The following is a 14,191-nucleotide window of genomic DNA, read 5'->3' on the forward strand; positions in this document are numbered from 1 at the left end:
TGCAGTAATGGTCAGAGTAGAATGCATTAGTTTTTTTTTTCTTTGCCAACTTTAAGGAGAGAAAGAAAACAACTTACTAGTATGCACTTCAGAATAAAACCTGTGTTGAGTAGGCCGTGATAGTACAATCCTTTTTCTTCATACTATACAGCGTGTCTTATTTTGAAGAGCCACCACAGGAAGTCTATTAGTTGCTAGCTACTTGTTGATGCTGGAGAAAATGAAAGCTGTGCTGAATGAATGGATTAGGGTTTCTGGCTCGCTCAGATTCATATATTTTTTGAATGAACATGGATGGAAGTACTAGTCTTTCAACCATCTGTTGCAGTAGTGGTGAGTTTTGGCTTGTTTTGATACACTCTCACTCTCTCTCTCTCTCCTGGCCTAGGGGACAGCCAGTGTTGCCAGATTTGTGTCTGTAAAGTTGCCCGAGCGGCCAAGGCTACAGTCCAAGATATCTTTTAAGGGTTTTATTTCTCCCAAACCTTCTCATCAAACATCAGTGCAGTTAACAGTGATTTCCAAGTTGCTAAAATAAGACTGTCCAAAAATACAAAAACGGAGCAATGCAGAATAATAAATAAATAATAAACACAGGTAAGTGTTGGGACAAAAAGTCCCAACCCTAACCCTAACCCGTTGTGGAGCAGAAGGGCAAAAGCCAGCTTGATCTAGACTTTCAGTATGAGTACAGACCGTGAAAGCGCGGCCTCACAATCCTTCTGGCTTTTTGGGTTTTAAGCGGGAGGTGTCAGAAAAGTTACCACAGGGATAACTGGCTTTATCGGGCACCTTACCCCGGCGTTCGGTTCATCCCGCAGCGCCAGTTCTGCTTACCAAAAGTGGCCCACTGGGCGCTCGCATTCCACACCCGGCTGTGGCCTATAGAGCATCGCAGTGGGCGTGGTTTACTGGTCCCACAAAAAAATATCCCGTTCATTTTCCTCATAGACTTTCACGAAAATATTTATAACAATTATATTAAGCCACCAAGCCATCCAGGATTGCAGTGAATCATGACAAACCATAAAACCTTTGTTTCTATGAAAAAGAACATTTTGAAAATCGCTAAACAAAGGGTAGTTATTAAATGTAGTATATCAAATAATGTAATATTAAAATATGTTTTCACATAGGATCAAAGGTTTTATGGTCATGATTCACTGCAATCCTGGATGGCTTGGTTCTAATTGTTATAAATAATTTTGTAAAAGTCTATGGGGAAAATGAATGGGAGATTTTTTTAGTGGGACCAGGAAACCACTAACGCTGCGATGCTCTATTAGTAGCTTCTCTTTGGGCTTTGTTTTCAAAGACCTCGTTGCTTATTTTCACTCGCATGATCTGGCGACAGTGGGGACAGCCCTGGGGGATGTTAGCCTCCCGGGCGGGAAGTCATCTTGGAAACCTCAGAGATGTTATCCTGAATGGTCATGTAAGGATATGCTAAAGAAGATAAAAGACTCCTCAAGAAAGATTATGCTGACATGTATAGCATCACTGAGGACAGATTATATGCTGACACAGAGAGAAGAAGAAGTCGCAGCAGTCCATGGGGGAAGTCAGCCGCGAGATGAACAGCTGCAGTCAAATCCAAATTAGCACTTTGTCGGGAGAGAATTAATTTAGACTTGTATCTACAAAGACTGTCAAATTCACATTTGACAGTCTATAAATCTTGCTACCACAATACACCAAATGGACATACAGTAGAGCCTCAATTAATGTCATTGTTAACACCGGTGAAGGAAGTAACAATTATGGCTGCTGTGGGAAAAAAGGTCTATCAAGCTTTTTCTGTTTATTCTTGACACGGGTGTCACACCAAAGTCTGGGCCCTGCATTTGTATGCATTATTTTGTGCTTTAACTATTGAAAAATAGCAGTGGTGCCGCGCTGCGAGCTTGTAGATCTGCTATTTTAAAAAAATCGTGAAGATTTGTGTCTTTGAATATTTCAAATCCTTCAAAGGTTTTTTGAAAAACCTATATGTCAGTGGTGCTCAAACCTTTTCATGTGAAGGACCCCCAAAATGATATGTATTTGGCCACCGACCCCCATCTCAAAATATTTAGTTCCAGGGACCCCCCCTCAGAAGCAAAATTTGAGTTACAAATGTTCACTTAAAAAATACATATATTCAAAGATTTGCACACATTTTCACGACTTTTCAAAAATAGCAGATCTACAAGCTCGCTTGTATATCTGCTATTTTTCAATAGCTAAAGTATAAAATATTTAAGGACCCTCCACCTTGGGCCCTAGTGACTCAGTCCCACTTTCCTCCCCCTTGTGACTCCTCTGATTCTTGAGATGATGAAGGGCTTCAGATATTCCACCAGTCCGTGGCATAAAAAAAAAAAAAAAAAAAAAAGTCTTCAAACGTATAGAATGCAGCGGCCAGAAGGCGGCCGCATTCGCTGAGTGCGTAATTAGCATGCAGCCATGGCAAATCGGACGTTAATTCCATGCAGCTTACGAGTGCAAATTGCACCCTCAAGGCGCAGGGGCAATATGATGTAAATCTGGCGTTGACACATTAAGCCCAGGCGGACCAACGGGCGTAATAATCTACTCGTTGCCAGTGAGATGCTATAGAGCAGTGCTACTCAACCCGCGGCCCGCGGGCCGCATGCGGCCCTTTCCGCATGTCTGTGCGGCCCGTCATGATCATGCCAATAAAAATAAGATTTTTCTAAGCCTGTCAAAGTTAACGCGTAACGCAAAACGCGGTGATGTTTGAGCCTCCGTGCACTCCGTAGGTAGGGATAAGAGTCAGGAAGCGAATGTAGTCAATGCATAGAGCACAGCAGTGCGGAGATGCAGGCGGCTACACTAGAGCTATATAGTACAACGAGACAGACAAATCTGCGGAGATTTTGCAGCAGACAACCACAGTCGGGCTCACTGGAGTGGAGACGCATGACGGTCGTGCGATATATGAACGGTCGCGATCGTCATGTTTCAGGCTAATGAAGACGTAACCCTTGTCTGTGCTTGTCTCTGCCTCCGCTGCTTGTCTCTGCCTCCGCGACTCCGCCAGTCAGGACCATAGAGCTATAATAATAAGGTCAGGACAGACAGTGCAAGCATGAACAGATCGCGCAGCAGCCAAGGAACTATGCTTATTACCACAAATCTCCTCCAGCGAGCTGCTGTGTTTTACAAAGCTCAAAGCATCAAACTGTTTTACAAGTACAGTGCATCTGAGGCTGAGTTGAACTGTACTTGAGTTATTTTTCCATACAATAACTCTTCACCAAAAATAGCCGATCTACAAGCTCACAATGCATCTTGTGGTGAGCTTGTAGATCGGCTATTTTTGGTAAATGTCCCCCAAGAATAGGTATGCTGCGGTTTGAGTGATTGAATAATAAGTATAAACGTTTATTTATTTAAAATTGTCCTATTAATGAAAAGGAGTGAGAAAAAATACCTTTACATTGCCAAAGTTCACTAGCCTTGCATACCCAGACACAGGGGGGGTTACAAAAAGATTGAACCAGATCTGTTCAATTTCACTTAACATTTTGTGAATAAAGCCTAATTTGATAAAAATTTCAAATGTCATCAATTTCATCATTCCATCCATGACAATCTTTTGGTTCAATGAGGTTTGGCCTGGCTTATATAAATGGAAATGTGTCTGTTTTCTGTGCGTTTCCTTAATTATTAGACTTGTCATGAAGTGTGTTACAAAATCAACGTAAACGTCCAAAATAGGACCGTCATTTTTAGCTTGCGGCCCTTTGGACTTTTGGTATTTTGCTGAGTGGCCCCTGAGCCATCTCAAGTTGAGTAGCCCTGCTATAGAGGTTACAGCAGGGAGGGAGATGGCTGAGAAGAACTAGGCAGTTGAATGGCCTGGGTTTACATAGCGCCAGATTGCCATGAAACGTACGCTACTTGAACCCTAGCATCCATATTCTGGGGGGGTGGACATTTGCCAAAGAGCCAACTCACGTTCAATTTACCACATCTAGAGCAGGGGTCTTCTAAAGATTTGTTTTGGGCTTTTATGTCTTTTTCTACCACTTTTTCAGGTCACATGTTCAAATACTGGATTCTGATTGGTTTAACACAGTGGTAAATAGGCCAACAACCTTGAGTTGGCTCATGGACCCTGCCCACTGAAACAATTAATGATTGTAACTAAAGATCCTTGCAAGTTACAACTGTGTTTTCTTTCACGGCTCGTGGCACAACCCTGAAACAGTGGTAAATCAGCCAATAACCCACTCCCTCTCATGGTAAATGGCTTACATTCGGTAGGACAGTAGACTGACAGGAAATTGGGTAGAGAAGGGGAGTGACATGCGGCAAAGGTCATCCAGATCGGGAATCGAACCGGTGATGCTGTCAGGCATCAATGCCTATGTGGTATGCGCCTAGATCAGTAGGCCAGCGGGCATCCCTAAAGTAGGGGTCTTAACATTTTTTTTCTTTATTTTATTTTTCGCCTAGGACCCCTTAATTGAGAGAGAGATGCAGTAGGGACCCCCGCCCCCCTCACCACTACATATCGCATAACATTGTGTTACAGATTCTTTTCATATTCTTGTTTGACAGCACTGTCAAGTGTCAATCAGTGTTGTCAATTCATGTTTTATGGTTTGTTGACATCTGTTTTTCTATCAATATGTTGGATTCATCTTAATGTGTATTTTCAGACATTTATAACCACACCCTCACTACTTAGTAAACTTGAACTTTCACTCTGTACTTAGCCTGCTTTTTTTTCCATCTACGCCAAGCATATTTGCCGGAAATAGGCGATCGACAAGCTCACAACAGCGGTGCTGTGAGCTTGTAGATCGTCTATTTTCGGCATCATGACACATACTGTATCTTAGGGGGAAAGATTTAGATATGTGCGTATCGTACTATGACATGATTGTAAGTTTCAAAAAATTGTCATTCGTAAAATATATCCTTGAGTGCCCTCATGGAAAGTCAAAAAAGTTTGAGAACCACTGACTGACCTAAACGATACACACACCCATTATGTGAATGTTATTTCCTCCAGCATGTGTTTACCCGTCCAAAAATATTATCTCAGTGGTCCAACCATGGGGAGTGATAACACCGTATTAGAATTTATGCTGTATAACTCACTTGACCCCCCTGCATCAGCTCTGTTTTGGAAACAAACTCTTGCAGTCAGCGGAACTGGCGATTTTTAAGCACAAAATGATAACTTTAATTGCATCCGCATTCAGCGACCTGGACTTCTCCTCTGGTGCTGACGTCAACTATATTCTGCATGCTGTTGGTTGGTGTGCTGTTTTGTGCGCGCTGCCCAGCGGCAGACGGGCGGCGGTGGGTTTCTAGTGGTGTATTTGCTCGGATGCAAGCTCCAGGGAACGTTGGCGCATTGGTTCTCAAAGAAGTTGGGTCCCCCAGGGGTCCTTGGGGGGACGGGGGTTCACCGGAGGGTTCCCCCCTGTAAAATGAGTTCAAACAGCTGTGATGCAATCGTATTAACCGCTTTTAACACATTTTTATACTGTTCAAAAATAGCAGATATACAAGCCCATGGTGATGAGCTTGTGGATCTGCTATTTTTTAAAATTTTTGAAAATGTGTGCAAATCTTTGAATATATATACTGTATATCAGGGGTCTTCATGTTTTCAGGCCAAGGACCCCTTAGTTGAGAGAGAGATGAAGCAGGGACCCCAACAATCTGTTCATAGATATAGTTTCATTGTTTGACAGCACGATCAACAGTGTATTTTGGATTTATGATAATGTGTGTTTTCACTTTTCAGATATTAACGGTCGGGTCAATACTTAAAAACTTGACCTTTCACTGTACTTAGTCTGCTCCCCTCCAGAGCTCTTTGCCAAAAATGGACGATCTACGTATGCGATAAGGTCTTGCTGCGCGGTCATTATGGCTTATATGGACACGACGGGGTAATAATTCCCCGAGGCGGAGCCGAGGGGAATTATCAGCCCGAAGTGTCCATATAAGCCATAATGACCAAGCAGCAAGACCTTATAGCACTTATTACCCGGCTAATACATAAAATTAATAATTTGACTCAAAACTAAAATCAAAACAAAGTGTTTCCTTGTTTACAGACGGCTGAAAGTGCGTCCCCTCCGAGCGCAACACGGTCGCCTTGGAAAACAAGGAAGTGCTGATCAAATAGAATCCATTTCTGTTACTGCGTCGTCTATTTCTCGCCTCAAATGTTTTTAAAGACATTCTTCAGAGCAACGTTTGGTTGTAAATGTCGCTGTGTGTTTGTTTACATGGCTGACATGTTGGATACGGCACGAAATCCACGCAGTGCAGCCTGAATACAGCAGCTGCTCTGAGCCGTTGATTAGGCAGCGGTGAATTATAGAGCGGAGCGGTCATTATACGCTCATAATTCACCGCTGATTTCAGCGCTCGACCAATCAGAATCAAGCATTCAACCAAGCCGGGTAATAAAAGCTCATAACGCCTCGCAGCGTGAGGCGTTGTGAGCTTGTAGATCTGCTATTTTTAAGCAAACATTTTAAACTCAAATATTTACTTCTGGGTCGTCCCTGGCACAAAATATTTTTTAGATAAGGGGGGGGTCCGTTGCCAAATACATATTATTGTCCTTGACATGAAAAAGTTTGAGAACCACTGAGTGATAATTTCCTGGGACAGCTATTAGTGCTGCTGTGTGTGATCATTCTAGTGCAGGGCTGGCTGCAGCCTTGGTCTGTGGGCATCAGGGCAAGGGGGTGGGCGTGTGTGGGCTCAGTGAAGCACTGACTCAATAACTGGCCTCGGTATGCTGGGTTATAATGACAGAGAACAGTTTCTTGAATATTGTTGTCCGTTTTCACTATTATCGGGAGAGGAGCGGGTCGTGCAAGCTTGACACTCGTGTCGAGTGGAAACCTTGTATGTCCAAAAAACATGACTTTTCAGGAGATTGTCTTCCAATGGATCCAGTGTAGACAGGGGCGTCACAAGGGGGGGAAAAGTGGGACGGAGTTACTAGGGCCCAAGGTGGAGGGGCCTTAATTATTTTATACTTTAGCTATTGACAAATGGCCGCGCTGCGAGCTTGTAAATCTGCTATTTTTGAAAAGTCGTGAAAATGTGTGCAAATCTTTGAATATACCGGTATGTACTTTTTAAGCAAACATTTGTAACGTTTTGCTTCTGGGGGGTGCCAGATGGGGGTCCGTGGCCAAATACAAATCATTTTGGGGGTCCTTCACATGAAAAGGTTTGAGCACCACTGACATAGAAACATTGTTTTTTCAAAAAACCTTAGAAGGATTTGAAATATTCAAAGACGATTTTTCAAAAATAGCAGATCTACAAGCTCGCAGCGCGGCACTCGGTTGTATATCTGCTATTTTTCAATAGTTAAAGCACAAAATGTGAGAGAATCCTTGTAGGGCCCAGAATTTGGTGTGACACCCCTGAGTGTAGTTATTATTTAGTCATACACTCTTGTTGACACTTTTCATTGTTTCAATATTTATAAAACCCACAGACTTGACCACTTTCAAAATGTTTCTAAAAGAGCAAAAACACCCCCGTCTACTCTACAAGCTCACAACCCGTCGCCTTGCGAGCTTGCAGCTCTGCTATTTTGACTGCTTTTTTCCCCCTCCACCGTTTTTATTATTATTCAGGATTTCATTCAGGGCATACATTAAATAATGACGCGATTTTATGTGAAACACCCACATACCAGATTTAGTATGCCAGTATCAAACGTGTCAACAAAATAAATCGTGTAATCCTACTCCAGCAAGGAGGGGACAACAGGGGGTCCTTGGAGTTACTACAGGGAGTCCTCCAAATCTTTGTGAACCTGAATCCTAGCGTCCATATCCTGAGAACTATAGCCAAAAATAGCAGATCTACAAGCTCACAACAACTCGCGCTGCGAGTCGTTGTGAGCTTGTAGATCGGCTATTTTTGGCAAAGACGTTTGGCATAGAGGGGAAAAAGAGCAGACTAAGTACAGAGTGAAAGTTCAAGTTTATTAAGTATTGACGGTTCAAGTGGTTAAATACGTGTCTGAAAACACAAATTGACATGAATCAAAAATACAATGATGATTGTGCTGTCAAACTACCATAAGGAATCTATGAACAGGTTGTGGGGGTCCCTGCTTCATCTCTTTCTCAACTAAGGGGTCCTTGGCTTGAAAACATTGAAGAGCCCGGATTTACACCAAAAGAAAAAAACATAGTAGCTGAAATATGGGAGGTACAAGGTTTCTGCCCCACAGCAAGGACTTGACAGGGCAACTTTTAACCAGCTACTATTTACTACATGATGATTAAACAAGGAACCAGCGGACAGAGAGTCTCAGCAGACACCCTGCAGGCCCTCATCAAAGACTTTTAACTGGCAGGCTGCACACTCCGTGTTCGGCAAGTACGTTTACAACGGGTATATTCCTCCAGCCCGGGATCCCTGGAGCAGTGGTGTAAAGCAGGGGTCTTCACCAGGGGGTCCGGGACCCCTAAGGGGTTCTCAGAGATACTACAGGGGGTCCTCCAAATCTTTCAATAATTTTTATATTAACAACTTGAACCCTAGTGTCCGTATTCTGACAACTGTAGCCAAACATAGCTGATCTACAAGCTTGTAGATCGGCTATTTTCGGCAAAGATTTTTTTTCTTCTTCAAAAAACAAGTTACATTTTTCAAAAAACAAGTTACATTTACAAACAAGACACACGTCACAAAACTACACATACAAACAAAATAGATGGACATTAATACAAAAATAACAATACAGAGCGCGATGTAATAAAAGAAAAGGACAGACCCTACTGTATACTGGTACATGTATGGTTCAAGCCCAGGGAAGTTATTAACACAATGTATGAATGGATCCCAGGTTTTGTGGAATCAATCTCCCTGTGGGGCCATGGAGACTACTAATATTTTTTCTCCACTTTGATCTTCTGCTTAACATCTATAATCCACTGATTGTGTGATGGAGGTGCTACATCTTTCCATTTAAATAGTATAAGGTTGCAAAAATCGTTGGATAAAAAACATAAAAAAAAAAATATATATATATAGTATAAGGCATCTAACCCAGTGTTTCTCAAATGGGGGTATGTGTACCCCTAGGGGTATGCGGAGGTACTGCAGGGGGTACTCCTGCCTTAAAAAAAAAAGTCAAATAGAAGTATAAATCATGCTAATATTGTTCATATTTAAATAATTGACTACAATTGAATTGGGAGGGAAAAAAACATGTACTGTTATGTTTAATGATGACAAATGAAGAAACTTGATATGAGCCTGAGTTGCTATCCCAAATGACATGGTACCAGGCAACTGGGATGTATTTTTAAAGTTGTTTGAATGTATTGAAATTATTGACCTGAAAACCGTTTGAAATGCTTTCAGTCAATATCTTATTTGTGATTTTATATTCTTGAAATGGGGGGTAACCGTTATCATAGCATCATATATCACTATTTATTTATATTCTAATTACAGTTTTATAACCAAAATGTTGTTGCCGGGTAAAAGGGGGACTTGGATTCAGAAATCAGTACTCAAGCCAAAAAAGATTGTGAAACACTGGTCTAGCCAACAGTGATGTGAACGTAACAACTCTCTGTATATGAACAGGGGGCCTCACGCCATCCCTATCAGGAAATAAAGACTGCGACCATATGCCATGGCACAGCGTTCCAGCCATAGGCCCTAGATATTGAAATACATGACCAGTGCAGGGCAGGACCAAAACATGTGGAAGATGGTTGCTGGGGTCTGCTTGCACCTGATGCACACAGGACTCAGGTTTGGAAATATTTGGCTTTTGATGGATGTAGCCAATGTATTACTTAAACTGTATCAATGCATGTCTTGAGCATATAGACGAGGAATGGACCCTGGCCAGGGCCATATCCCATTCCTGATCTGATAGTGGAGCCCCCAGTTCATCTTCCCATTGTTTTCTAATATGTTGTCTGGAGGGGTAGCAACTTTCCATGATTTCATTGTAATCACACAACGTGTCGCGATGCGTCGCGTTGTGAGCTTGTAGACCGGCTATTTTCAAATAACCAATATCGCATTGTGTTTTTTAAATTTGGCCCCAGCAGGCATGCTATGGGACATCCAGGGGAAGAACTCTATAGACATTAGAGACATTACTCCTCTAACCAGAGTGATTGTGTTCAGCACGACCGTCCCAAAGCAGATGGACAAATGAACCTTGATTACCGCAATTGTGCCAGCCTGGAATCTGGAACAATTAAGCCAGCCGGCAAGCCGGGAAAACAAACGTCCAAATAAAGTAAAAGGTACAGAAGGTAGAGAGAGGAAAAAACAGAAGAGGAAAAGCAGATGGTGGTTTAGCTGAACGATTAGCGTCAGGGAGTAGGGATTTAAAAAGTTGGAGGCATAGACTGTAAAAAATATGTACAAAGGGAACCGTTACGTGACCCTTTGGTTTTCAGCCGGCGGCCAACAGTGTAGGACCCGTCCTTTGTGTGGAGAACCATCCCCGGGGGCCATGCCGGGACGGACCTTAGTTTTTTTTTTTGCCCACGTCCGGGCCGTGGTGGCGTCGACTCAAGCCCTGTTCTTCGATCACACTGGTTTTTAAAAACGTCATCTAAGATGAGTGTTTCAGCTCCATGGACAGAGACACGATGAGTTGCTGGTTTAAAGGAGTAGTTCACTACCCTAAGCCTTGAATCGTTTTTCTCCTAAGCCAATAAGAATTGATGACCGGCGGAGACTCAAGAGTCTCCTATTGGTCGATGTCTCGGTCATCACATTATTGGCTCAGGAATGCAACAAAAACAAAAAGAATCTCCATGAATTCAAGCCTTCTCTAGGGCATGTAATTGATAGAAGATAAGAGATGTTTTACTCACAGAGACACAAGGAGTTACTGTGTTTAAAGGAGTAGTTCACCCCCAAAATGAACTCTAGTCTCCATGGCGTGACTAATCAATAGAAAAAAAAGTCATTTTGGGGGTGAACTACTCCTTTAACGTAGGAAACAAACAGATTTCAGCACCATGGAGAGAGGCATAAAAGGAGACTCATTTTGTGGAGCAGTGGTTCCCAACAGTGGGTCTCGGGACCCGTTTTTGTGTCGCCGACCCATTTGTAAACGTCCCTTTTATTTTGGGTGTTTAATTTACTATTCATCATTTAGCTTTTGATTAAAAGATTTTAAGAAGTAGTGAAAATAGCCGAGCTTGTAGAATGGCTATTTTCTCTAGTTTGGGTCCTGGCCGGGGAGAATATTTCTCTTCTGGGTCTCGAGCTATGAGAAAAGGTTTGGGAAGCCCCTGCAGTACAACAGGTTAATACTGTGGGCGTAAGGCATGTGGTTTCTTCTACCCGGGGTGGTTTGGGGTTCTTGCTATGGACTGTGGAGGAGGTTTAAAGGAATCGGCTGAGATGCAAACTAAGTGCCGAATTCTTTCTCGTCATGTTTTTTCTTTTTCTTTTACTTTTTGCCCCCCCTCGTTCAGCCCTGGGCCACTTACACCTTCTCCCCACGTTTCTCCCTCCTGCTCATCTGCTTATCTCAGATCTCAGAGGATGAGCTGAGGCCGCTAACCATGCAGGGAAGAGAGGAGATGCAGCCAGGGGTGTCGCACCAAATTCTGGGCCCTGGGTACAAGGATTCACTGCGGGCCCCCCATGAATGCTCTTCGTAAGGGGAGGGGGTTTTATTTATTTTGTGCTTTAAAGTTGTACCATGTAACTTTTTTTATAAAACAAATCTTAAAATTGTCCTAACTGTTAAATCGCTAAAGTTTTAGAACACCCACTCCGTGAATTTCAGCCTGTAAAGCCTTCTCTATATATGTAAACTGCGATCCTTGCCGGGGACCGGATCTCGCGCCAAAATTGCGTCATCACACTACCGGCCAATCACATCGAGGGTTATACAACTGCCGGCCAATCACAGCGCATCTTGAAGTGGGGTCGCTATGGCAGCCATATTTGTTGTCGCCCGTTTGTACCATCCCTTCTCTAGGTAATTTCGCCTACCAGGCAGGGTGAAGGAGTCCGTATCTCTGGAATTACTGAACGCACAGGAACAAGGGACCCCTCAAAAGATAGATCTCAGCGAGGTGGAGGCAGACGCGGGGGTCTGAAGGTACGAAAAACGGCCGAAAGACGCGGACGCGACCGCGGTTTGCTATAGGGCTAATGACCACTAGTTGGGCATCTTACACAGTATAGCTTTAACTATTGAAAAAAAAAAAAAATAGCAGATATACAAGCGCGGCACCGAGTGCCGCGCTGCGAACTTGTAGATCTGCTATTTTTGAAAAATCGTGAACATTTGTGCAAGTCTTTGGAAAAATCTATGTTTCTATGTCAGTGGTGCTCAAACTTTTTCATGTGAAGGACCACCAAAATTATATGTATTTGGCCACGAACCCCCATGTCAAAATATTTAGTTCCAGAGACCCCCCCAGAAGCAACATTTGAGTCACAAATGTTCACTTTAAAAAATACATATATTCAAAGATTTGTACACATTTTCATGACTTTTCAAAAATAGCAGATCTACAAGCTCGCAGCGCGCTGTGAGCTTGTAGATCTACTATTTTTCAATACCTAAAGTATAATATCATTAAGGCCCCTCCACCTTGGGCCCTAGTAACTCAGTCCCACTCCCCCCCCCCTTGTGACGACCCTGGATGCAGCCGAATGGAACCAGCTCGCTCTAGATTGCCAGTGTTTGTCTGGACGTATCTCTTTATTTTTCCACCTGGGTGGATTGATATCCATCGCTACAGACAGTTCTTCCTTCTTGCACTGATAGGTATTGAGAAACTTTTCCTTCCCCATACATACACTCCCACTCATTTGGGCAAAATCAAATTGTGTTTATATCAGGGGTTATCTAATCCATTTATAGCAGAGGCACTTTTTTCCTGTGCAACGTGGCCTGTAGCCTGTAGGCATCACTTTATCTTCTGGTAACATGGAGGAGAATGGAGCCCAGATCTGGGCGAACTGCTCTGCAGGGGTGGAAAGTAACTAAGTAGCCTACATTTATTCAAGAATGCCTACCCTACTTTTTTTCTTTTTTACTGGAGTATTTACAAATTTATTTAGTATCGATCATACAGGTGCACCAACCAACAGACAACAAACCTCAGTGCAAGCAAATGGGAGAAGAAGCCGATCAGACTGCTTTGCTTGGGGATTTAAAAAACTCACTCACTCATTGATTCACTCGTATACCAAAATGTGTTTTAACTGGTCAAATATTTATATGTGATTAAACGTGATACATTTTGATTAATGAATCACAAAGTCTCTAATTAATTAGATACATGTTTTAATCGAGTCCCAGCCCTATATTATATTATTATATTATTTTATACATGAAAATGTGTAAAATGGAACCTTCTGCGTAATGAGTGCTTTTACTTCCAGTATAATACTCGGTGGTATATTTGATACTTTCATTCAAGTAAAGAAAATGGAAGTACTTCTTCCACTACTGACAGACTGACTGACACTACTGTGTGTCTTTGTGCATGTGTGTGTGCATGTGTGTGTGCGTGTGTGTGTGTGCGTGTGCGTGTGCGTGTGCGTGTGTGCATGTGTGCGTGTGTGTGTGTGTGTGTGTGTGTGTGTGTTTGTGCACGTGCGTGCGTGCGTGTGTGCACGTGTGTGCGTGTCTAGGTTATGATGGGTGCAGTGGGCTGGCTGCTCCTCCTACTGGCCCAGATGGTGGTCCCCGTGGCCGGCCAGAAGCCCCCGGGTCTCAGTATTGCGGTGGTCCTGGGCCAGACGCGGCCCGTGGCCGACCAGGACCTGCGCCCGGCGCCCCGCCCTGACGACGCCCTGGACATCTCCGTGGTGACGCTGAGGATCAACCAGACGGACCCCAAGTCCGTCATCACGCAGGTGACTCTTGACGTGCACGTCACTGTTAAAGGCAGTGGTTCTCAACTAGGGATGGGACGATAATCGCTATTATCGTTTATTGTGATAAAAAACACTCACAATTGAGAAGCGAAGCCATGTCGTCATTTGTGCGTAATGTCGCCCTCTAGGGGGTTCATGCTGGTATTGTTTTGTATTGAAATCGCCATTGGGGAATCTGCGATCGCCGCATATAAGGACTGTGTTAAAAAAATAAACACACCATGTGCGCGTTTCTGTCAGCGGGGGGGTTCTGCATAGTTTATGATATTCATTCATATCTGATATAGCC

General features: G+C 43.2%; 1 protein-coding gene across 1 annotated transcript in view; it reads left to right on the forward strand.

Moving 5' to 3' along the window:
- Positions 1-13,662: 13,662 nt before the first annotated feature.
- LOC308280795 (glutamate receptor ionotropic, NMDA 2A-like) overlaps positions 13,663-14,191 on the forward strand; it is a gene marked incomplete at both ends in the record, with an annotated part of 238,007 nt that continues 237,478 nt past the window's right edge. The window contains one exon of the mRNA XM_080720958.1: positions 13,663-13,881. Coding sequence (XP_080577084.1) covers positions 13,663-13,881 — 219 coding nt within the window. The remainder of the gene's footprint in view (positions 13,882-14,191) is intronic.

The sequence above is a fragment of the Nannobrachium achirus genome (genome assembly GCF_963921795.1).
Source record: "Nannobrachium achirus genome assembly, chromosome: 3".
NCBI lineage: Eukaryota > Metazoa > Chordata > Actinopteri > Myctophiformes > Myctophidae > Nannobrachium > Nannobrachium achirus.